Here is a 23,752-nt window from a genome sequence, read left to right as displayed (position 1 = left end):
ATATACACCCAGAGAACTTGAGTCCAGACTCTTCTGGCAGAGCACTAGAAAACATAAGGCCCTTCAAAACTTTCAGTGCGATAAAAGTTTAGGTCCCAATCAATTCAGCAAAACTACCTAATAATTCTTTTGAAGTAGAGGATATTTTAAAGCTTACCTTAACAAGGTCTGAGAAAAGTATTTCAGGGTGTTTGCAATATCTGTTCCTGAAGGTACAGGATAAATGTTGTGAAGAACCCGGTTATGATATTCCTGTAAGTACCGGATCTTGGAAGCAACTAGATAAAAGCAAAACAAAAAAAAAAAAAAAAAAGAAAAATTATCTTGTAATATGTATTAGGTACACAGCTTGTTGGGTTTTCTTTTAATGATTAGATACAGGAATTTAATTAGTATTTTAAGGAAAATATGCTAAATTTTATTGGAATGCCATGATAGAAACAATTTAAAAGATCTTTAATTTCTTATAATTGTATCCAGCACACAATTTTTTTTAAGTTATCTGGCTTAATATCCTATTCACAAATCTTCCATAACTTTTTTTATCACTAAGAAAGGCAATGCTCCAAATCATTGTATAATCACCCCCAAGTTAGCTTCTTATTATCAAAATAATAATAGATATAAATCTCTGCCACCAGAGAATTATATTTAAGATTGCTTAACTAAAACTGAAGGAGAAAACTCAAAGGTCTTTCAACAATACTCCAAAAATCCTGAAATATAGGGAGTCCGTTGCACAATGGCATCAGTCAAAATCAGATTTTTAACTCAATGTGATCATAAAAGCACGTAGTATGTTTACTGAATGTTTGAACTGTGAGAATACGTTAAGAGGAGAGTAACTTGGTGAGTGTTGAGTAAGAATATAATGACTGGATAGTAATAAAAATATGAAAAATAAATGTCACATTTTTCCTTCCAAGGAGTTTCATAAATTAGAAAACTTCCTAATAGCTTTTCTGAGCAGAGCTGCTCATATCTTCTCAAGATGCAGGAGGGACTCAATGGGCTTGTTTACCCTCCTAGACCTACCTGGAGTCACCAGCATTGTCCACATTCCTGACCTGACCTTTGACCTGGCTGCAGTGAATGGCCCAGTGCTAGTCATTCCTCTTTGCAAATCCCAAGGGGCCATGGTGATCACCGTCTCTCAGGTCTCCTCTTCCACAGAGCTCTCAACACTGTCCATTTGTCCTTTCAATCTTTAAGGCTACCAAGGGAGCCTTTTAGGTGGTATGGCTCACTGTCAGCAGTTAACAGAAGACATATCAAGTCCTGGAGAAGCAAGGTCTTGCTGTTCCCAACAGCCCATGGAAACAAACTCCTGGATGCAATTCTAACTGAAATGCTGGCGTAAGCAACTTAAAAAAAGTCATATGCTTTTGACAGGCGAAGAATCACAGAATGATGAAATAGAACTGGAGGGACCTTAGCGACCTTTTCTCATAACCATTTCATTTTAAAGATAGGGAAAATGAGGCACATAGGTAGTCAATGGCAGAGGTAGACCAGAATTTATACCCTTAGTTCCCAACCTGTGTTCCTTCCACTAGGACATACTCTAGATTACGAATCTGAAATGAAGTCAGTATGCAGATAGTGGGTGTTTGTTGCATGATATCAAAGCAATTTTTAGCTACTATTAGGTTAACCATTGATTCTAAATCCCACACATACCATTGATCAAATTTGCCTTTCCTCCCCCCTACTACCTGCACTAATCCCATAATATAGTTATCATTTCCCACAAAAAGAAGTCTAGATTGCAGATAATAATACCTTGAGTTTGTATAGCACATCACCTCTGAAGAAAGCAACAAGTTTATAGCCGTTGTCTCAATGAACCCCATAAATGTTTGGTTGTAAATAACTGTTTTCCTGAGATGAGGTAAAAAGAAGGGATACTTGAAAATGTTTCAATTACATAATCTACAAAAACCCATTTTCTTCTCAGTGTTTTTGATCTGCTGTTAACCACCTTTGAAAAAAATCACATTACTGGGAACCTCCCCGCCCATTAATACATAGTTCCAAGTCCCAAATATTTCAGGTATGTTCTAGCTAGCATATGTTCTCAGCTCACCTACCACCACAGGAGTGCTCTGTTACTGTGATTTTTCACAAGCTTTAATATTCAGCAGGTTTCTGTCAAGTATTTCAGGGACACCATTAACCATCCTATCACCTAAAGAAAGGTGTTGATGGTGTCAGCTGTGGACAATAAACTCATGGAAAGAGAAAAGCCATAGATCCCAAACTCGATGTTTGCTTGTAATTCAAGAGCTACAAAACCATCACTACACAACAAAAATAAGCATTTAGAACCACGGGTGAAATGAATGGATATTCTTTTTATAGTTCCTTTTGTTAAAATGCAGCAATGGCTCCTTTCAACAGGTATCCAAACATGCAAGGGAAAGCAGAGACAAGAATCACTCCCTTCTTTGAGAAGTGATTTTAATATTTTACAAATGTCACATTGCATTGTCTTTATTTACTTACCTGTTTATGTTTTGTATATCAGGTTGTAAGTTTCTTGAGGGCAGAAACTGTATCTTACTCCTGTCTCTATACCAAGCCTAACACACTGCCTGACACTCAGTAAAAACTCAATATATTTGCAGGATAAATGAACAAATGAATTATTATCTTAATAATACCCCTTACCAATTGGGGGCTTTTTTTTATTTTGCATATATACATCTGTGACTCCCACACTAGATTGTTGACTCTTTTTACCCTAGTGCCGGACATCTAGTAGATACTCAATAAATAACTGATGAGTGAAGATGATAACAGGGAAGAAAGAAAGAGGGGGAGAGAAAGAAGCACAAAGAGAGTGGTGAGTAATCATGAAAGACAACTTGTAGAACCTGTTGGAAAATGTTCAAGCTAAATTCTGTATTGGTGAAATGCAACAAAATCTTAGCAATCATAGATTTATTTAACTTTCATGTTTTCAACTATTTGAGAACATCCAGAAGGTCCCTGACATACAGTAATGTGTAATTATGCTGAGAATGTGAACAGAATGCATTTACATTTCAACTTTGTACACAAAAAAAATGGTCATGTAGTTGGTTAGTAAGCCTATGTGAGCAACCAGCAGCCTCGCTGCAGCACTGAGTTCTTACTCTTTACTCCAATCATTTACCAGAATATTGTATAGAACCTCAGATAATTGAGATATAAACAAACGATCTCCAAGCTCAACTGACTGTAAGACTGTAAGACTACCTTTTTGTAGTAAGCTCCTATCCACCCTCTTCAATCACTGTTTCATCCCTCTCCACGTTCTTCAAAACTCCCCCACACCTACTCTTTTCCTTACAGTTTTAAGGAAACAGAAGTCATCTGTTACAGACTGCATTGTGCCCCCCCCCCAAAACACATAGGTTGAAGGCTTGATGTCAAAATGTGACTATTTGGAAATAAGGCCTTTAAAATGGTGAATAAGTAAAAATTAGACCCTTGGAGTAGGCTTTGATCCAGTCTGACAAGTGCCCTTATAAAGAGAGGACATTAGGACACAGGAGAGACACCAGGGATACATGTGCACAGAGAAAAGGCCATGTGAGGACAGGGAGACAGTAGCCATCTGCAAGCCAAGGAGACGGGCCTCGGGAGAAACCAAACCTGCCGACACCTTGATCTTGGACTTCTGGCCCCCAGGACAGAGAGAAAATTAATTTCTGTTGTTTACACCACCTGGTTTGTGGGAATTTGTGATGGCAGCCCTAGGAAACCAACTAATACACCACCATAGAGGAAATCCTCCAATAGTATAAGCCAGAGCTAAGGGTCTAAGCTCTGAAATCAAACACTTCTGGATTAAGACTTTGGTTCTACTTCTACTTAACTCCTTTTTCCTCATCTGTAAAATAGGGATAATCATAGCAACCTCATGGGGTTACTGTGAATATTAATCACTTACTGTGCCAACCACTTAGCATAGTACCTAGTACAAACTCAACACAGAGTAGACAGCAAAGCCTACTTGCATCTCCTTTCTTTTTCCAATCAAACATCATCAATCAGACCACTAGTACTCTCCCTCCCACTAAGTCATGGCCATAAGCATTCAAATAAACTCTAGAATCTCCCTTGTTTAAAGGGAAACAAAAACTCTCTCCCTTGACCTGACATTCCCCTCCAGCACTGGCCTCTCTCTTCAGAGCCAAGATTATAAAGAGTTGTGTACACTCTCTCATTTCTCCATCACTTCCAATTCTTGGACTCACTCCTGTCAGGCTTCCACCACCACCACTGCCCTGAATCCCCCTTTCCCACCATCATCTGGAGCCTCCATGTTGCCACATCCAATGGGCACTTTACCATCATCATTTTCCTGGATGTTTTAGCCCATTCCATACAGCCAATCCCTTCCTCCTTGATACACCCCCATGGGCTTCCCAACAACCCCACATTCTAGTCTTCCCCCTTACTGCTCCAGTGCAGCCCCTCACTGAGCTCCACTACTTCCTCCATTACTTGATGTTTAATGTGAGAATTCCTCAGGGCTCAGGCCTAGATTCTCTGTTCCTCTGTCTCCATATTCTATCCACAGGCAATCCCACCCATCCATAGAGCCTGCAGCATGATCTATGCCAACTACTCTTAAATTTGTATCTCCATCCCAGATGGGCAGCTCTTCTGAGTAACATACCTCATCAATTCAATTTCTCTACTTAGGAATCTTACAGATATCACAAAGGCAAACATGTTCCACACTGAACACTGAACACTTATCTCACCCTTTACCCCCCCCAAAAAAAACCTATTCCACCATCTATACAATCTACTAAGTCACTCCAACAAAGTATTCTGAGAATCATCTGACAGCTCCTTTTCCCTCTCCCTCACACCCTTAATCCAACCTGTCACTAAATCCTGTCAATGGATAATATACCTCCAAAATATACCTCCAATCTGTCTTCTGTTCTTTATCTTCATGATCATTACTGGGCACCATCACCTCCCCATCAATTGTGAAAGCCCCTTATTCATCTTCCTGGTTCTCTCTTGCCTCTCTCCAGCTCTTTCTCCTCAGAGCAAAGAGATTTTTCTAAAATATAAACTATCTCAGGGGCACCTGGGTGGCTCAGTCAGCTAAGCATCTGACTCTTGATTTCAGCTCAAACACTTCAGCTCAGGTCATGATCTCGCAGTTTGTAAGTTTGAGCCCTTCATCAGGCTCTGTGCTGACAGTGCAGAGCCTGCTTGGGATTCTCTCTGCCCCACCCCCATGCACTCACGTGTATGTACACACACACACACTCTCTCTCTCTCTCAACATAAATAAACTTTAAATAAATAAATAAATAAATAAATAAATAAATAAATAAATAAAATAAAATATAAACTATTTCACGCAAATCCTTCAGTGGCTTCCCATTGTCCTCAGAACAAAATCTAAAATCCTTAACATATTATACCAGGTCCCTGCCTACCTTCCAACTTTGCATCATACCTTACCAGTCAGACATACTGACTCTTGCTCCAGTTTTTTGAACTGGCAAAGCTACTTTTTGCCTAAAAACCTTTATATGTACTTGTCCCTCTTCCTACAATGCTTTTCTCTCCATGTTTGTCTGGCTAACTACTACTTCTACTTCAAGGCTGACTTAAAATATCACTTCCTAATGGAGGTCTTCTCTGACTTCCCTGTCTAAACTGATTCCCTTTCCTCCACCTTCATTTTGCTCTGTCATCATACCCTATGCTTTTTTTTCCCCATAGTAGTTAACACAATTTTTAACACATATTTTGGTGATTTTTTTATTGTCTCTTCCAAGTGGACAATAGGCTCCAAGAACTAGGTCTTTTGTTCTCTATTATATATCCCTGAGTGCCCAAGGAATGCTGAATTTGCTGGGCCCCAGAAAAGATGAAAGGAAAGAAGGGAGGGAGACGGACAGTGGCTTTTCCCCGTGGTTAAACTCTATTTCTTTATGAAAATAGCCAAGAAAGCCAACTGTTAAAGTTGTGATAAAAATAAAGAAAACACAGAAAGGAATCTGAGAAAGTGATGAATTTTATCCAGGTGTATGCAAGTCTAATCTCTGCTCTGCTCCTAGCCCCACCATTTGCTAGAAGCTTTGCTACATGTGGAGAGAAACATCCACAAGGGCAAAATTCAGGCATTCATTTTAGGCATATACAAATACTTCAACAAAATTAAGATCATATAGTACATAAGTTTTAAATCATTTTTTCTTTAAATCTTAAGTATTTTCCTATGTCACTAAGTATTTTTAATAACAACCCATTCCTATTTTTAAATTTGTATCAATCTATGCTTATTACCATAAAAGTAAAAAATTCATATTAAGTTCAATGAAGAAATAAAAATTAACTAAAGGCGCCCTATTCAGAGATAACTATACTTAACATTCTGGTGTATTATCCTTCTGGGAAATTTTCTTTGCATAAACTCAATTTACAAAATTGGGATTATTCTGTAGCTTTAGAATCTGTTTTCCTCACTTTCTATATCAGAAATACATTCCTACATCATCATTTTAATGTAAGTACATTTTATTTATGCAAGTAAATTGTAATTTATGTCACCGATCATCTATCTGTGAGATTTGGGGTTATTTTTCATTATTCTATTCAATGCTGCAAAGAATATCCTTTCAAACATGTGCACACATCTTCAGCTATCTCCTTAGAATACATTTTTAGTCACAGAATTGCTGACTCAGACAAGAAATACTCATTTTAAAGCTTTTCATAGGAATTAAGACATTTTCCTTCAGAAAGACTGTTTCTCTTTATATACCAGTCATGCACATATGAATAATAATGAACAATGTTTATTGAATGTCCACTATTTATCAGGTGCTCCATACACATTATTTTTTAATCTTCACAATAATATTATGGAGTGATTATTATCATTTCCATTTAATGTTGACTAAACCAGGGTGCTTGGGTGCCTCAGTCAGTTAGGCATCCAATTCTTGATTTTGGCTAAGGTCATGATCTCACACTTTGTGAGTTTGAGCCCCAGGTCAGGCTCTGCACTGACAGTGTAGAGACTGCTTCAGATTCTCTGTCTCCCTCTCTGTCTGCCCCTCCCCTGCTCATGCTCTCTCTCTCTCTCTCTCTTAAAAATAAATAAACATTAAAAATAAATAAATAAGGTTGAATAAACCAAAGCTCAAGCATAACTGACTCACCCAAAACACAAAACTAGTAAGTGGCAGATAGTTTCCTGGCTAGAAGCTAGGCTTCTCCTTCAGGCCACACTGTTCTTTAATTATTCTTACGAGCTTAATAATATTTAATTTCATGATATGGCAGGAAATATTGATATTTCCCCTATTTCACTATTTGAGGATTGTGTTGTTTCCAGTATTTCATTAAGGAACACTGCAGTGAGCAGATGAAATATTAAAACTAAATGAGTTTTACTTTTGTTTTTAGAAAACACAAACTGATACTTGTTTACTTCATTGGTACCACAATTTTCTTCTTGAAAAATCAAATCCTGTTAATCCTTCAAGGCCCATCTTAAGAGTCACACCATTCATGACTGGTTGACTCTAGACATTATCACCATCTCCCTTTTCTGACTGACTGCTCAGAGCACTCATTATCTGCCTCAAAAATTTTGTCACTTCATTATATAAATTTATCACTGATAATAAACTGGTCCAGATGGTTCTAAATTAGTTTCATGTTTGCAAATACAGTAACCCTAACAATACCTTAATACCTTTGAGGATATAACTGTCTTATATGCCATTTGTAATTCCCTTAGAATTTGTCACAATGCTAGGTACATAAGAGATGGTTAAAATGTTTAACACATTTCATCTTTAAAATGTGATGTGATGTTTAACACAGTGGTTAACATGAATTAAAGTTTAAATGTCACCTTTGTTATATCCTATTAATACTCTCTAAATAAATTCTTTAAAACACTAATGACATTTATGCAAATAAATAATTTCTAGATAAAAATGTGTTAGTATAAAATGTAAATAGTGGAGGTTTACTCAGTTTTCCTGTGTCTCTTGTGTGAACACAGAACATACGAACGCAGCCCAGCTGATATCTTGATTGTAGCTGGTGAGACTGAAGCACAGAACATAGCTTCACCACATGAAGACTCCTGAAAAACTCAAACTGTGAGCTTCCTTCAACAAGCAAACCAAAATGTACCTAGGATCTAGCTTCGTTTACTTTTTTGTTTTGTTTTTAATTTCTAATTCTTATTTTTTTATTTTATTAATTTTTTTCTTCCTCCAAAATGACAAAATGAAGGAATTCACCCCAAAATAAAGAACAGGAAGAAATGACAGACAGGGGCTTAATCAACACAGATATAAGCAAGATGTCTGAACTAGAATTTAGAACCACGACAATAAGAATACTAGCTAGGGTTGAAAAAAGCATAGAATCCCTTTCTGTGGAGGTAAAAGAAATAAAATCTAGTCAGGACGAAATTAAAAATGCTATAACCAAGATGCAATCTCGAATGAATGTTGTGATGGCAAGGATGGACAAAGCAGAGCAGCGAATCAGCAATATAGAATATAAAATTATGGAGAATAATTAAGCAAAAAAAAGAGGGAAACAAAGGCAAAAGAACATGACACAAGACTTGGAGAACTCATGACTATTAAAAAGGAATAACATCCAAATCGTAGGAGTCCCAGAAGATGAAGAGAAGAAATGGAACAGAAGGTTTATGTGAGCAAATTATAACAGAAAACTGCCAATCTGGGGAAGGACACAGACATCAAAATCCAAGAGGCACAGAGAAATCCCATTAGACTGAACAAAAACCAACCATCAACAAGGCATATCATAGTCAAATTCACAAAACACACAGACAGGAAAGGAAAGAATTAGGAAAGCAGCAAGGAAAAAAAGTCCTTAACCTATAAGGACGACAGATCAGGTTCGCAGCAGACCTATCCACAGAAACTTGGCAGGCCCAAAGGAGTGGCTGGATATATTCAATGTGCTGAATCAGAAAAACATGCAGCCAAGAATTCTTTATCCAGCAAGGCTGTCATTCAAAATAGAAGGAAAGATAAAGAATTTCCCAGATAAACAAAAACTAAAGGAGTTCATGAGCACTACACCAGTCCTGAAGAAATCTTCAGGGGGACTCTTTGAGTGGATAAAAGACAAAAGAAAACAAAAAAGACCAAAAGCAACAAACTAGGAAGGACTGGAGAACATGACCAGAAACACCAACTCTACAGGCAATGCAATGGCACTAAATTCATATCTTTCAGAATTCACTCTGTCAATGGACTAAATGCTCCAATCAAAAGACATAGGGTATCAGAATGGATAACAAAGTAAGACCCATCTGCATGCTCCTTACAAGAGACTCATTTTAGACCTAAAGACACCTGCAGATTGAAAGGGGATGGAGAACCATTTATCATGCTAACGGCTGTCAAAAGAAAGCTAGAGTAGCCATATTTATATCAGACCAACTAGATTTTAGAATAAAGACTGTAACAAGAGATGAAGAAGGGCATTATATCATAATTAAGGGGTCTATCCATCAAGAAGATCTAACAATTATAAATATTTATGCCCCCAACATGAGCGCACAAATATATAAATAAAATAACTACAAACATAAAGAAACTCATTGATAATACTACCATAATAATAGGGGACTTCAACATCCCACTTACAACAATGGACAGATCATGTAAACAGAAAATCAACAAGGAAACAATGGCTTTGAATGACACATTGGACTGGGTGGACTTAACAGATGTATTCAGAACATTTCATCCTAAAACAGCAGAATACACATTCTTCTCGAGTGCACATAGAACATTCTCCAGAATACATCACAGACTGGGTCACAATCCAGCCCTCAACAAGTACAAAAAGATCGAGGTCATACCTTGCATATTTTCAGACCACAACACTTTGAAACTCAAAATCAACCACATGAAAGAATTTGGAAAGATCATGAATACTTGGAGATTAAAGAACATCCTACTAAAGAATGAATGGGTTAACCAAGAAATTAAAAAGGAAATCTAAAAGTACATGGAAGCCAATAAAAATGATAACACCACAGCATAAAACCTCTGGGACACAGCAAAGGCAGTCATAAGAGGGAAGTATATAGCAATCCAGGCCTTACTAAAGAAGGAATAAAGGTCTCAAATACACAACCTAACGCTGTACCTAAAAGAGCTGGGGAAAGGACAGCAAATAAAGCCCAAAACCAGCAGAAGAAGGGAAATAATAAAGATTATAGTAGAAATCAATGATATCGAAATAAAAGAAAAATATCAATGAAACCAGGAGCTGCTTCTTTAAAAGAATTAACAAAATTGGTAAACTCTAGCCAGATCGATCAAAAAGAAAAAGGAAAGGACCCAAATAAAAAAAATCAAGAATGAAAGAGGAGAGATTACAACCAACACTACAGAAATACAAACAATAATAAAGGAATATTATGAGCCATTATATGCCAACAAATTGGGCAATCTGGAGGAAATGGACAAATTCCTAGAAACATATAAACTACCAAAACTGAAACAGGAAGAAATAGAAAATTTGAACAGACCCATAACCAGTAAAGAAATTGAATCACTAATCAAAATTGTCCCAACAAACAAGAATTCAGGGCTGGATGGCTTCCAGGGGAATTCTACCAAAGATTTGAAGAAGAGTTAACACCTATTCTTTTGAAGCTGTTCCAAAAATAGAAATGGAAGGAAAACTTCCAAAGTTATTCTACGAGGCTAGCATTACCTTGATTCCAAAACCAGACAAAGACCTCACTAAAAAGGAGAACTACAGACCAATTTCCCTGATGAATATGGATGCAAAAATTCTCAACAAGATACTAGCAAACTGGATCCAACAATACACTAAATACATTCACCACAATCAAGTGGGATTCATTCCTGGGCTTCAGGGCTAGTTCGATATATGAAAATCAATCAGTGTGATACATTAAATTAATAAAAGAAAGGATAAGGACCACATGATCCTCTCAATAGATGCAGAAAAAGGCATCTGACAAAATACAGCATCCTTTCTCAATAAAAACCCTTCGGAAAGTCAGGATAGAAGGATCAAACCTCAAGATCATAAAGGCCATATCTGAAAGACCCACAGCTAATAATAAGGAGGACACTTGTTGGGATGAGCACTGGGTGTTATTTGTAAGTGATGAATCACTAAATTCTATTCCTGAAATTATTATTATACTATATGTTAACTAACTTGGATTTAAATTTTAAAAAATAACAAAGGCTTAAAAAATGTAAATAGTGCAGAAATTTTTTCATAATTTATTTTCCTCCCATCTCTCATATTTTCCTCCCAACTCCAAATAATCATTTCCCTTGATATATTCCAAAATATTTATAGGTTCTTCATTATCATTTGCAAAATTTACTCATTTTTTCTTCAAGTGGACCACTCATTTTCCTTCTCATGACTTGAACCCTAAACATTCTGGGTAACTGTCTTGGAGTTGTCACAATGTCCCGCAGACAGCTCTGAGATGCAGTGTGAGTTCCCACCTATACCAACGTGTGACCTCAAGCAAATCACTTAATATCTCTGAGCCTCAGGGGTTCTTGTTTGTCTGTTTTGATTTGTTCTGTTCTGGTTTTGCCAAATGAGAAATTAAAATAGTATTTCCCCCATATTCTTTATAAGCTGGTTATTAATGTTATAGACTTGAAAGCATATACCCTAATTCCATCTTAATTTTTATTGGTTTCTTCTGCTGCTACATAAAGTCCAAGACTTTATGGATTTGCTGTCATTGTTCCCTTTTAAACTAGTCATCTTCTTTTCAGCTAAGCTTTCACTGAGAAATGATAGACATAAATAAAGAGGTCTGGACATACTTTACAAATTTGGAGTACTATAAATATTTACCACAATGGTTGAAGTAAAAAAGTATGCCTCATACCTTTTTCATTTCTTCTCATAATTAGAGGATCAGTAAAGAATCAGACATCCTTCTTAATCACCTTGCATATCTTAAGAGATGACTTTTTTGTCTCCCAGGTCCTTAAGATTCTACTTTTTTTTTTAATTTTTTAATTACATTTATTTATTTTTGAGAGACAGAGTGAGACACAGCACAAGCGCGGTAGGGGCAGAGAGAGAAGGAGACACAGAATCCAAAGCAGGCTCCAGGCTCTGAGCGGTCAGCACAGAGCCCAACGCAGGGCTCGAACCCACAACCATGAGATCACGACCTGAGCTGAAGTCAGACACTTAACCAACAGAGCCACCCAGGCGCCCCAATTAAGATTCTACTTGTTGGTCCAATTGGTTCTATCTAGAAATCAGCTCTAAAATCTACTCTCTTCTCTAACTGCACTGACATCACCTTAATTTAAGCCTGCAAAAGCTCTTTCCGAGATTATTGCTGTGATATCCAGACTGAAACCCTTAAGAACCCTTTTTCACATGATCTTCCAGAGTGATGGTTCTAAAATGCAAATCTTCCTCATTTCCTGCTGGTTGAAATCCAAGCAATTAGCTAGAAGAGTCCAACATGAACAGATCCCTGTTCATCTGTCAAGCTTCAACTGTCTCTTCCATATGTATCACAGTGTAGCCATAATGACTTGCAAAAATCCCAATTCATATTGCTCTTACCCTTCCATAGTTTTGTACACTATTGTCTCTGCAGGAATACAATCCATACTTGTCTGCCTGGCCAACTCCTAATAATCTTCAAAGCTCAGTTGTAACCACTTCCGCTATAGATAACTAACCCACCCTACCACAAGATACATCTCTTTGGTGCTTTCATAGCACACAAGGCTTCCCTCTATCACAGCACTTACCACTATATTCTATAATCATTAACTCATTCACTGTCTCCTCACTAGGCTATCAGGTCCTTGAGATCAGAAACTGTCTCTTTCATTTTTGCATTCCCAGAATTTAGTAAGTATCTGGTTCTAAATAAATGTCTGATGAACAAGAATGAATGAATGAATTCATATATCACATGATTCTTGGTAGCAAAGCTGTTTCAAATTTATATGCCTTTCATGGGCTGGTTTTGGATCTTGGATATGACACTAATTCCCTCTACCTCTTCTTCCTATTTCTGGTAGGAAGGACAATTTATATCACAAGAACTACTGTATCACCTTCTTCCACAGTCCCCAGTTCCACCACTAGCCATCTTGGGGATCTTGTTGAAAGTTGACTAAAGGGCTGAGGATGTACTTGTGTCTACACAGATGGAGAGAGAGAGCAAAAAATTACCTACTCCAAGAGTCAAGAGGAACAGACAGAAAGCCCCGCTCTAAAAATTTAACAGTGTGAGAAACCAGGCATGACCTTATAGTCATAGGACAATATGTGCCCCATTCTCACCTGACCAGCTCAAGGAACAGAATCAGGGCAGAGGAATATAAATAGTCCTTATCCTCTGAGTCAGTCTCAACTGAAGACTAGAGCTATGTACCCCCAGGTTCAGGAAAGTGAGATACCCTCCATTGAAGCATACCCTTAGGAAGGATAATTGGCAAAAATAATTTCAGGAGAAGTAGAAAATATACAGGGCTTGGCACAGCTAAAATTGGTCCTAATCTATTCAGAATGAATTAGGGTCATTTCCTCCACTACATAAGGACCATAGAGAACTTCTGAGGGCAGAGGTGCCAGGCTACCCCATTTGAAGACACAACTTGAAGCTCCGATATTGGTAAAGAAGTCAAGCTGAGGGAACTTTGGTTGGGAATAAGGCTCTACCAACAGACCAGAATTTAGAGTCTTGTCTACTGCCCACTGAGCCTAAATTTAGCTCGTTGCACTTGAAAGTCCTCCTTGTATTTAATGTCTGTCTATCCTTTATTTTCATGTGGAGTTTGGGGTGATGGAGTTAGGCTTTGGTCTTTTTATTTGTTTACTTTTTACTATGGAAACTGTAAATACGTAATAGTAGAAAGAAAAGTAAAACAAAGCCTTGTACCCAACACTACACTATCACATTTGTTTTTTCATCAGACCATGCCACTTATAAATACTTTAATATAATCTCCAACTAATAAAGACACCTATAATTGAATACTACTACCACACCCAATAAAATTCACAAATAAATCTCTTAATATCAGGGGTCAAACAAGATTTGCAAGGGGCATTTCACGAATTGCATCTGCATCCCTTCATCATTCCCTTCTGGTATCACAACTTCATTATGCACTCACCAGGCTCCTAAGGAGGCTCTAGAACACAGAGAGTTTGGGCCTGTGGTCTCATCTGCATTTCTGCCCCACATACCAGCTCCTCCAAGCCTCTCAGTATTTATTTCATTATATACCTGTAATTGTCTGCAGCTACAAGACACATCTCAACCCTGTTCCTTACATCACCTCCAACAACTGGAGCTTTTCACACACGAAAAGTTCCATTTCATAGACAGAAAGATGGAGGAACCAAGAGTTAAAAGCCGAAAGACTGGGGTCAGCTAAACTAAAACCCAGCTGTCAGATGAATTCAGGCTCTTCTACTTACTGACTATGAGAACTTGGGTAAAGTAATGAACTTCTATGAGCCTCAATTTCCTCACCTATAAAATGGGGATAATGATATCTGTCTCACAAGGTTGCCACAAGGGTTTTTAAATATTACATTAATAAACTACTTAGCACAATTACTGGCACATGGCAGACAATAAATTGCAGCTATAATTAGCAGCCACACGTGGGATCCTTCTCCTTTCCCTTTCCCAGTCCAAAACTCTGAACCTTAAAAAGGAATAATCTGTGGAGTAAGGAAAACACAGCAGTGATATTTCATCAACAAAAGTAAGCATAACCTCCTACACACACACACACACACACACACACACACACACACACACACACACAATCTACTACTGCATTTGGTACTAAAATCTAGTTTTATATTCAGAGACTTATCATTTTTAAAGAATAAAAAACAAATATAGCTAATAATAAAGACATTCCAAAGTGGAGATGTGAGGAGAACAATTGTTTGGGAGGTCTACAAGAAACCAGAGCTCTTTGCAAATCCTTGATCAAAGGATGATCCTTCTTTGAGGAAGGTCGTCCTCTTCAAATGAAAGCAAAACCTCATAAAAAATACAAACGAAGAGTGATGGAAAAGGATACACCTATTTAGAGAGTTAAAAGAGTCAAATCTCCCTTCAAAAGCAAAAAAAATTCAAATGTCACAAATTTCATTGTTAATTCATCCAAATATTCATATACTTACATATATGTTCCTCAGTGGGTTTTAGTTCCAGGTGGCAAACATTACCTGGAACTTTCAGCAGACAGGGTAGATCAGCAAAGAACACTCCTGTTCTTTGGCAAGTGAGGCCAATACCATCAACATCATTACATTGTGTATCATTACATTCTCATCATCAATTACATTTGTATAGCCATTTACATTTTTTAAAGCACTTCCACATACATTATTCAGTGACATTTCTGTGCAGTTAACTTTTAAGAAACACTGTAAGTCAGGAGTTGAAGGGAATTTTAGATATCAAGTAAAAGTTAGGCAACAAAGGGAAAGGAAAAAATATCAATATTCTTATTCATTAGATATTGATTGAACACTCACTATGTGCCAGGAACTTTGAACTGTGAATAAATCAACAATAAGAAAGACATAATCATTGTCTTATGGGTCACAATAATCCCAATAATAATTCTAAATTCTGAGTATTTACTTTGTGTCATAAACACAAAAACAATAGTATTACTATTATTATTCCCATATTACCAATGAGAAAAACCAAAGCTCTGGAGGTTAACTTGCCAAAGGTCACATAGGAAGTAAATGATAGAGCCACTTTCTTTTTTTTTTTTTTTTAATTTTTTTTTTCCAATGTTTTTTATTTATTTTTGGGACAGAGAGAGACAGAGCATGAACGGGGGAGGGGCAGAGAGAGAGGGAGACACAGAATCGGAAACAGTAGAGCCACTTTCTGACATGTCACCTATAGAGAAACAACTGAACTAGTTATAGCCCACCATACATTTTTCAGCACTTTTTTAAAAAAACACGTAGATACATAAAATCACCCAGTGCTTTCATGCATGAATTAGTGAGACCTAACCACTTGCCAAGTAGAAAATGTCTTAACATGGAAACACTGCATTTGCCAGAGATGGGGCACTTGTAATAAAGAAAAGGGAAAAAGCAATGTATTCAAGTCAAAAGAGAAGACTACTGTTCGAGTTTTTATTGCACTACTGGTCAGGAGAGTTTGTTCTAGGAACTATGAAAGATTCCATGATGTGATGGAGAAAATGATAAAGGCAGTGAATTTCTTCAAATTGAGAGTTGTGTTGGATATTAGCAATGATCTGACATGGAATATGGAGCTCCATTCTATTTTAATGCAATCAAGTCAGGTTATAGAAGTTTCTTTTAAAAGTTTATTGAGCAACCTCCTCAGATCAAGATTTTGAAATTGAAGAACCTAAGAGGCCAAATCTTAAGTAACTCCCACCCCATCCAAAGAGAGATTCACAAATTTGTATCTTCCTTCTGATGTGACATCTGAATACTGTACTTGAAACTACAAGGGTGAGGGTGGAGGGTGGGAAACAGGAGCATCACTGATTTGTTCAAGGAAGTATAAACCCAGATACAGATTTAGCAGATGAAAACTAGAGAATGTTTTAATCTATCACTACTAAACTGTACTGCACTCTCTATAATCACAGATTTTTGAGGAACTGAGGAACTATGTGGTGGAAATAATGTCAGAGATATACAGAGGCTGATGTTTCTTTATAAAAGACCAACATATATAAACATATAATGTTTCTTTATAAAAGACCAACAAAGAGAACAAGAAATTGTTCTAAACATCTATAGAGAAACATACAAGAAACAAAAAGAAACATACAAGCAGCTACAATAGAGAACAAAGAAAGCAACAGGGAATGCTTTCTTTACATAAGGTGGTTTGGGAAGGCTTCTAAGAAGAGATTGCATCTAAGTTAAGACATAAGAATGAGAAGGTGCTAGACATGAAAAAGTAGGAGAAAGTTTCTGGGTTAAGACCACAAAGTGAACACAGTCATCCAAATCATAGCATCTGGAATGCCACCAAACTACAGTAAAAAGACTTTTTTTAAAGACAAGAAGAAAGGGACAATAGGCCACAAGACACACAGCAACATGATATTGGAAGCTTGAAAGCCAGTAGACAAGTAACAACTGACTTGGCAGAATCCCAGGCCAGCAGCAAGGAAAGCTGAGAACCAATCATGTGCATCTCAGAATTCTCAAAAGACATGGAACTGGCAGTACCAGATAGCTCCAGAGCTAGAGATGCAGGGAAGGAATGGGAGCTATAAAAAGAGGGATTGGCTGAAAGCTATTTAAGAAGCAATTGGGTCCTTACATTTTCTCCCCTACCTCATCCCTGAGAGAGTACCTCTCCCCAGATCGCTGGATCTAAAGTTTTTTGTCTAAAGAGAATATGCAACAGAGGGTCTCTGGAATGGAAGAAACCAAACACAGTTGAAGACCAAAGTAACTGACCTAAACCAAGGAAATCTGGTGGCTATATGAAGTGTGAATACAGAATACAGAACCAAACCAAGCCCTGCCCTCTAATACCTAGCAGCCAGACCCTCACTCTTCATGCTGGAGAATGGAAGCTCCTTTGTAAATCCTTCCTTCTGTGAATCTGACCAATCAAATAGGAAAGACCTGAAGATAGATTGCGATGTCAGGGGTTCCCAATAAATGGCTCATCAAACACACAGGTTAGCTTCTTAGTCTGAACCCTTAACTGTGAGTAGATAGTAAAGAATGGCCAACCATCTAAAATAAAGCCTCTAACATGGAAGACAGGCAAGAAAGAACAGAAAATCAACTGTTTGGAGAAAAAAAGAATCTATGTAGAAGAACATCTTCAAAAAAAAAAAACTGTTATTACTGTCAGAAACATGAAAGATTCCACCTATGAATGAATGTTCAGGTGCTATAAAAAAATACACAGAATAAAAGAAAACAGAGTTCTAATAAATTAAAAGAACATGACTAAGGAAATTAATAACTAACAGAAGGGCTAGAAGATAGAGATGAGAAGATTTTCTCAAAGAACAGCAGGAATAGACAAAGTAAGAGAGAAATATGATCAATCCAGGAGGTCCAACATCAGAATAAAGGAGTCTCAGAAAAAGGCAATAGCAAAACGAGAGGAGTTAAAAACATTAACAAAATTAATTAAGAAAATTGTAGGGGCGCCTGGGTGTCTCAATGGGTTAAGCAATCGACTTCAACTCAGGTCATGTTCTCATGGTTTGTGGGTTCGAGCCCCATGTCAGGCTCTGTGCTGACAGCTCCGAGCCTGGAGCCTGCTTCAGATTCTGCGTCTCCCTCTCTCTCTGCCCCTCCCCCATTCATTCTCTCTCTCTCTCTCTCTCTCTCTCTCTCTCTCTCTCAAAAATAAATAAACATTAAAAAAGAAAGAAAATTTTAGAAAATAGCAGATTAAAAAGACCCATCACAATAAATAAAAATAAACACATAAGGCATATCATAGTGAAACGTCAGAAACTGATGGCAGGGAAAATATTCCATAGGCTTTTAAAGACATTTTTTAGGGCCACGTGGGTGGTTCAGGCTCAGTCACTTAGGCATCTGACTTCAGCTCAGTCATGATCTCATGGTTTGTGAATTCGAGCCCCACATTGGGCTCTCTGCTATCAGCACAGATCCTCTGTCCCCCCCACCTCTCTCCCTCCCCTGCTTACACTATCTCTCTCAAAAATAACATTAAAAAAATTTTAATAAAAACACAATAAAATAAAGACTTTTTAAATTTACATCAGAAATCAAAATGGCTTTGGATTTCTCAAAAGCAATACAGGAAGCAAGATAAATAATGAACTCTGAAAAAAATTATTATGAAAGTAGAATTCTATATTCAGGCAAACTATAAATCAAGAATAAAGGCATACTTAGACATTCATGATTTCAAAAAATTTATTTCCCATGCGTCCTTTAGCCTGGAAGAGACCCAGTTGTACATCAGCATAGAGGGCCATCTGTCACTACGAAAGCACTGTGTGTAGCTCAAGAGACAGACTGTCGAAAGATGTCATCACCAAGAGCCCTACAGCCAATATACTGGATTTTTAACCCAAAGCAGAACATCTGAGAGACTGTGGCCCAGATTCTTAATTTGTTCTTGAATGAGTAAAGTTCCTATTCTCTTCCACAGTCTCCTGAAACAACTAAGGACACTTATTTTACTCCCAAAGAAGTGTTCTTCCTTGACCTACTTCTAAGATCTAGAGGTAGACCATGTGAGCTTAAGTAAAAAATACAAGAGTAACCCACTCCCTAATCATATTTTTGCCAAAAGTCCAGGTCCTGAAACACAATGCCATATCTGCCAAAAGCCCCAACTGTGGTGAACCCTGCTTTCCTTGGACTGACTCCTGACCTTGCTCAGAGATGTCCCCCAGGAGGGGCTCTCAAGGACACCAAATTCAGACTGTGTCCCAGACACTATGTTTGGCTTATTTTCATAAAATGAAAGACAGCTCAGAATTATGTATATAATTTCAAAAAAAAAAACAACAATAAATGCAACACATAAATACAACACATAAATACATAAGTACAAAACAATAAATACCCAAATCTGGGTACCTACCACCCAGATTAAAAGGCAGTACATTCCCTACCTTAACCTGTATCCAGCTATAATTTCATTCCCCTTGCTCATCGTAGAGGTATTGACCCTTCTGTTAGTCAGTCTGTTGCTTTTCTTTATCATTTTATCCTGAACATGTGTATAGCATATATAAACACTACATTATTTAATTTTTACAAACTGAAGAGCAGGGGGCCTGGGTGGCTCAGTCAGTTAAGCATCCAACTTTTACTTTGGTTCAGGTCATGATCCCACGATTTGTGAGTCTGAGCCCTACATCGGGCTCTGCGCTGACAGCACAAAGCCTGCTTGGGATTCTCTCTCTCCCTCTCTCTGTCCCTTCCCCACTCACGCTCTCTCTATCTTTCCCTCAAAATAAATCAGTAAAACTTTAATAAATAAGTAAATAAAATTTAAAAATAAAAAACTGAAGAGCAAGCACAAACCCAATGGTGAAAGGAAAACACAATATTGCCACTGATTTGGACACTCCCATATTTACATGTTTTGGTCCTCTCTAAATGGCAACAAGAAAAAAGATAGAATAAAGGGGCTTTCTAAACTTCACTTTGATACAAGCACAGCCTGTTTCTAAAAGCAGCAGCCACTTATTCAAGAAATGGATTTTAAATACCAAAACATAGGGTTTTTTTTAAAAGTCAGGTTAAGTTGCTAAAAGAGGAGGATTCTGGGAAGAAGGCAATGACAGCAGCATTGTTTCTTAATCAAACCAAGCCTCTCCATTAAAAACAAATCAATGACAATTGCAAACCCAAAGACCGGCTGACAGTCTATAACAAAACTGGGGTGGCAAGGTGGCCCCATGAACCAAGTATGAGAGGAGGGAACAACTTCTGACAGCTACATGCCCATGTGATATCAGCACCCATGCTAAAAGACCCAAAAGGAAAGCCTTTGAACTTCTGATGGTCCTCTGGACAAGAACTCCTAAATTGTCCACAGATACTCAGTAGAAACTGTGGTGGCCCAATCTGAAAGCCAAAGTCAAAGCAAGAAGGGTGTTCTTCAGATGATAAGACCTGATAGTGATGATGAAGCAGTCTCAGCTATAAAAACTAACAAACCAAGGCAACCGTCAAGATAAAGCCCTGTGCTCAGAAGAAACTGCTGGAAATAGAATCCCAACTGAACAGTGTAAGGATATGAAATGCAGGAGAGAAAGAAAATCTGAATAAGAGTGGGGATAGGAACCAAGGAAAGTAGTTGGCAGAAAGTATATGAGGATATTTTGTATCACTTTGCAAAAACAAAAACGAAAAGAAAGAAGAGAAGCCCTAAACTTATCCAGACCTCTCCCCCACTGAAATTATAGAAAAACCTATTCTGCTTAAAAAATGAGCAAAAGAAAATTCCATACGAATTTATCATAGGAAAAAAGAATAGGGAGCAGAGACATGTGCACTAATCAGATGAAAACTGTTAACCTAGTATTTCAAAACAAGCTGAAGGAAATTGAGCTGTGTTACTGAACACACTGAAATTAGCTGACTAGAGAAAAGAGAAATTTTTAAAAAGGTGAAAGGACTCTGGAGAGAATTAGAAATAAAATAAAAGATATTTTAAAAATGAAGACTAAGCCAGCAGAAACACAGGAATAAATAAACACAATGGATAATGCTTAAGAAAAATAAACCATGGAAAAAGAGAAATTCTTAAAAATGAAAAAGAAATTAAGGGCTTTGGGTTATGATAAAATAAAGCTCTACCAATAATCCCAATTCCTCTCACATAAAACAACTACAAAGCTTAGACACAATGAAAAACTCCCTGAAGGTAAAGGAGAATAGATTTCCAGTCACCAAGGAGGACAGAAGACAGGCAGCTAAACCAGTTAAGTTCCCAGCTCCAAGGCTTTTAGCCTGGGGCTAACTGCAATCCAGGCAGCATGCACCGTGCTGAAGGCAGACATAGAAAACCCACAATCTTTTTGGCCTGGGGAACCAGATAAGGAATGTTGGCAAGCTGTGAAAACTGGCTGGTGACAAAGCAAGAGGAGGAACCCCACCAAAAACAAAAAGAGCAGGACGGGGTACCTGCAAACTCCAAACATTCACCTCCCTCTCTAACACCTGAACCACACAAATACAAAGCAGACTCAAAGCAGCCTAGTTAAAGATAAAAGATCTAAGCGGAGTAAGAGGTTACTTCATAAGTAACAGAGTCTGCGGTTCAAGCCCAGCCAAGAAAATGACCTACTAATATAAAGAAAACATTCTTCATCAGTGGGAAATGACAGAATCCAAAGTATCCACAACTTCACATTTATAATGTCCAGGACAACAATCCAAAATTATCCAATACAAAGAGCCAAGAAAATGAAACACATTTCTTCTGAGAAGAAAAGAAAATCAGTCTAGTTCCATCATGAAATGAAACAGTTATTGGAACTAACAGGCAAGGTATATGGCGACTGCTAGAATTATCTTCAATGAAGTAAAACAAAACATTCTTTCAGTGCATGAACCTCTAATCAGAGAAATAAGAAGTCTCCGCAGAAAAATAAAAATAATTAAAAAAGAACAAGATGGAAATTCTAGAACTGAAAAATATAATTTCTGAAATAAAAAAATTCACTGGATAGGCTTAACAGCCAAATGGACATGACAAAGGAGAGTATATGAACTTGAAAATAGATCATCAGACAGTATCCAAGATTGAAGTACAGAGAAAATAAAAGACTGGGGGGAAAAAATGAACAGAGCTCCAGAGACCTATTAGATAATATTACACAGTAAAATTATGGATGTGTAATTGGAAAGAGAGGAAAAAAAAGAATGGAGCAGAAAAAATATATGAAGAAATAACAGCCAAAAATTTCCCATGCCCATAGAGACCCATATGATAGTCAAACTGTTAAAAGCCAAAGATAAACAACGTATCTTGAAAGCAGCTAGAGAAAAACAATATATTACATACATAATATGCACGTATTGCAATTGATGGCTAAATTCCCCTCTGAAACATGAAGGCCAGATAAAATATTATCTTTAAAGTACTGAGAGAAAGAAAAAAAACATCAAATCAGAATTCTATATTCAGCAAAATATTATTCAAGGATGAAGGCAAACTAAAGACATTTTCAGAGAAAAGAAATCTAAGAAATTTGGTCACAAGCAAAGTTGCACTACAGAAAAGGCTAAATGGAAGTTTTGGGGTAGAAGAGAAATGATACCAAACAGAAACCTGAATCTTCAGAAAACAATGAAGACCATCAGATATAACATATCTCTTGGAAAATACAAAAGACTATATTTCCTTTTTCTTCTTAATTTCTTTATTAACCATATAACTTAAACCATATAACATTAAAATCGTAACATTGCCTTGTGGGGCATATAACATATGTAGATGTATTACATTTAATAACCATAAAATAGGGGCACCTGTGTGGCTCAGCCAGTTGGGCATCCGACTTTGGTTCAGGTCTGATCTCAGCGTTTGTGAGTTCGAGCCCCGCGCCGGGGTCTGTGGGAGAGCTCAGAGCCTGGAGCCCGCTTCAGATTCCATGTCTCCCTCTCTCTCTGACCCTCCCCCACTCGTACTCTCTCTCTCTCTCAAAAATAAACATTACAAAATTTAAAAAAAAAAAACTATAAAATAAAGAATGATATGGGTATTAAGGGTACAAGATTTCTATATATTAGCTAATGTTGGACATGATTAATTGTATATTAGCTGTGAAAAATCAAGGATGTGCATTCTAAACTTTTTAAGATTTTTTCAGTAATCTCTATACCCAATGTGGGGCTCAAACTTACAACCTCGAGATCAAGCGTCACGTGCTCTAATGACTGAGTCCGCCAGGCACCCCCAGGATATGCATTCTAATTGCTATGGCAAACTTTACTTAAAAATGCAAAAGACAGTATCTTAGAAGCCATAGGAAATTGGGGGCGGCTGGGTGGCTCAGATGGTTAAGTGTCTGACTCTTGATTTCGGCTTAGGTCATGATCTCATGGTTGGTGGTTCAAGCCCTATATTGGGCTCTGAGCTGACCACACAAAGCCTGCTTGGAATTCCCTCTCTCCCTCTCTCTCTGCCCCGCCCTTGCTCACATGCTCTCTCTCCCTCTCAAATAAA

At 37.5% G+C, this 23,752-nt stretch overlaps 1 protein-coding gene across 10 annotated transcripts in view; it reads right to left on the bottom strand.

The window, feature by feature from the left end:
* UNC79 (unc-79 subunit of NALCN channel complex) overlaps window positions 1-23,752 on the bottom strand; it is a 262,094-nt gene that overhangs the window by 219,955 nt on the left and 18,387 nt on the right. For all 10 annotated transcript variants that reach the window (XM_060620631.2, XM_060620624.1, XM_060620626.1 and 7 more), the window contains exon 2: window positions 158-278. Coding sequence is in view for 9 of the 10 variants with exons in the window: in XM_060620624.1 (XP_060476607.1) it covers window positions 158-278 (121 nt within the window). In the remaining variant the exon portion in view is untranslated. The remainder of the gene's footprint in view (window positions 1-157; window positions 279-23,752) is intronic.

Source organism: Panthera onca, chromosome B3 (assembly GCF_046562875.1).
Source record: "Panthera onca isolate mPanOnc1 chromosome B3, mPanOnc1 haplotype 2, whole genome shotgun sequence".
Lineage (NCBI taxonomy): Eukaryota > Metazoa > Chordata > Mammalia > Carnivora > Felidae > Panthera > Panthera onca.
Note: the sequence above shows the minus strand (reverse complement) of the source record. Positions and strands in the feature narration are given on the sequence as shown.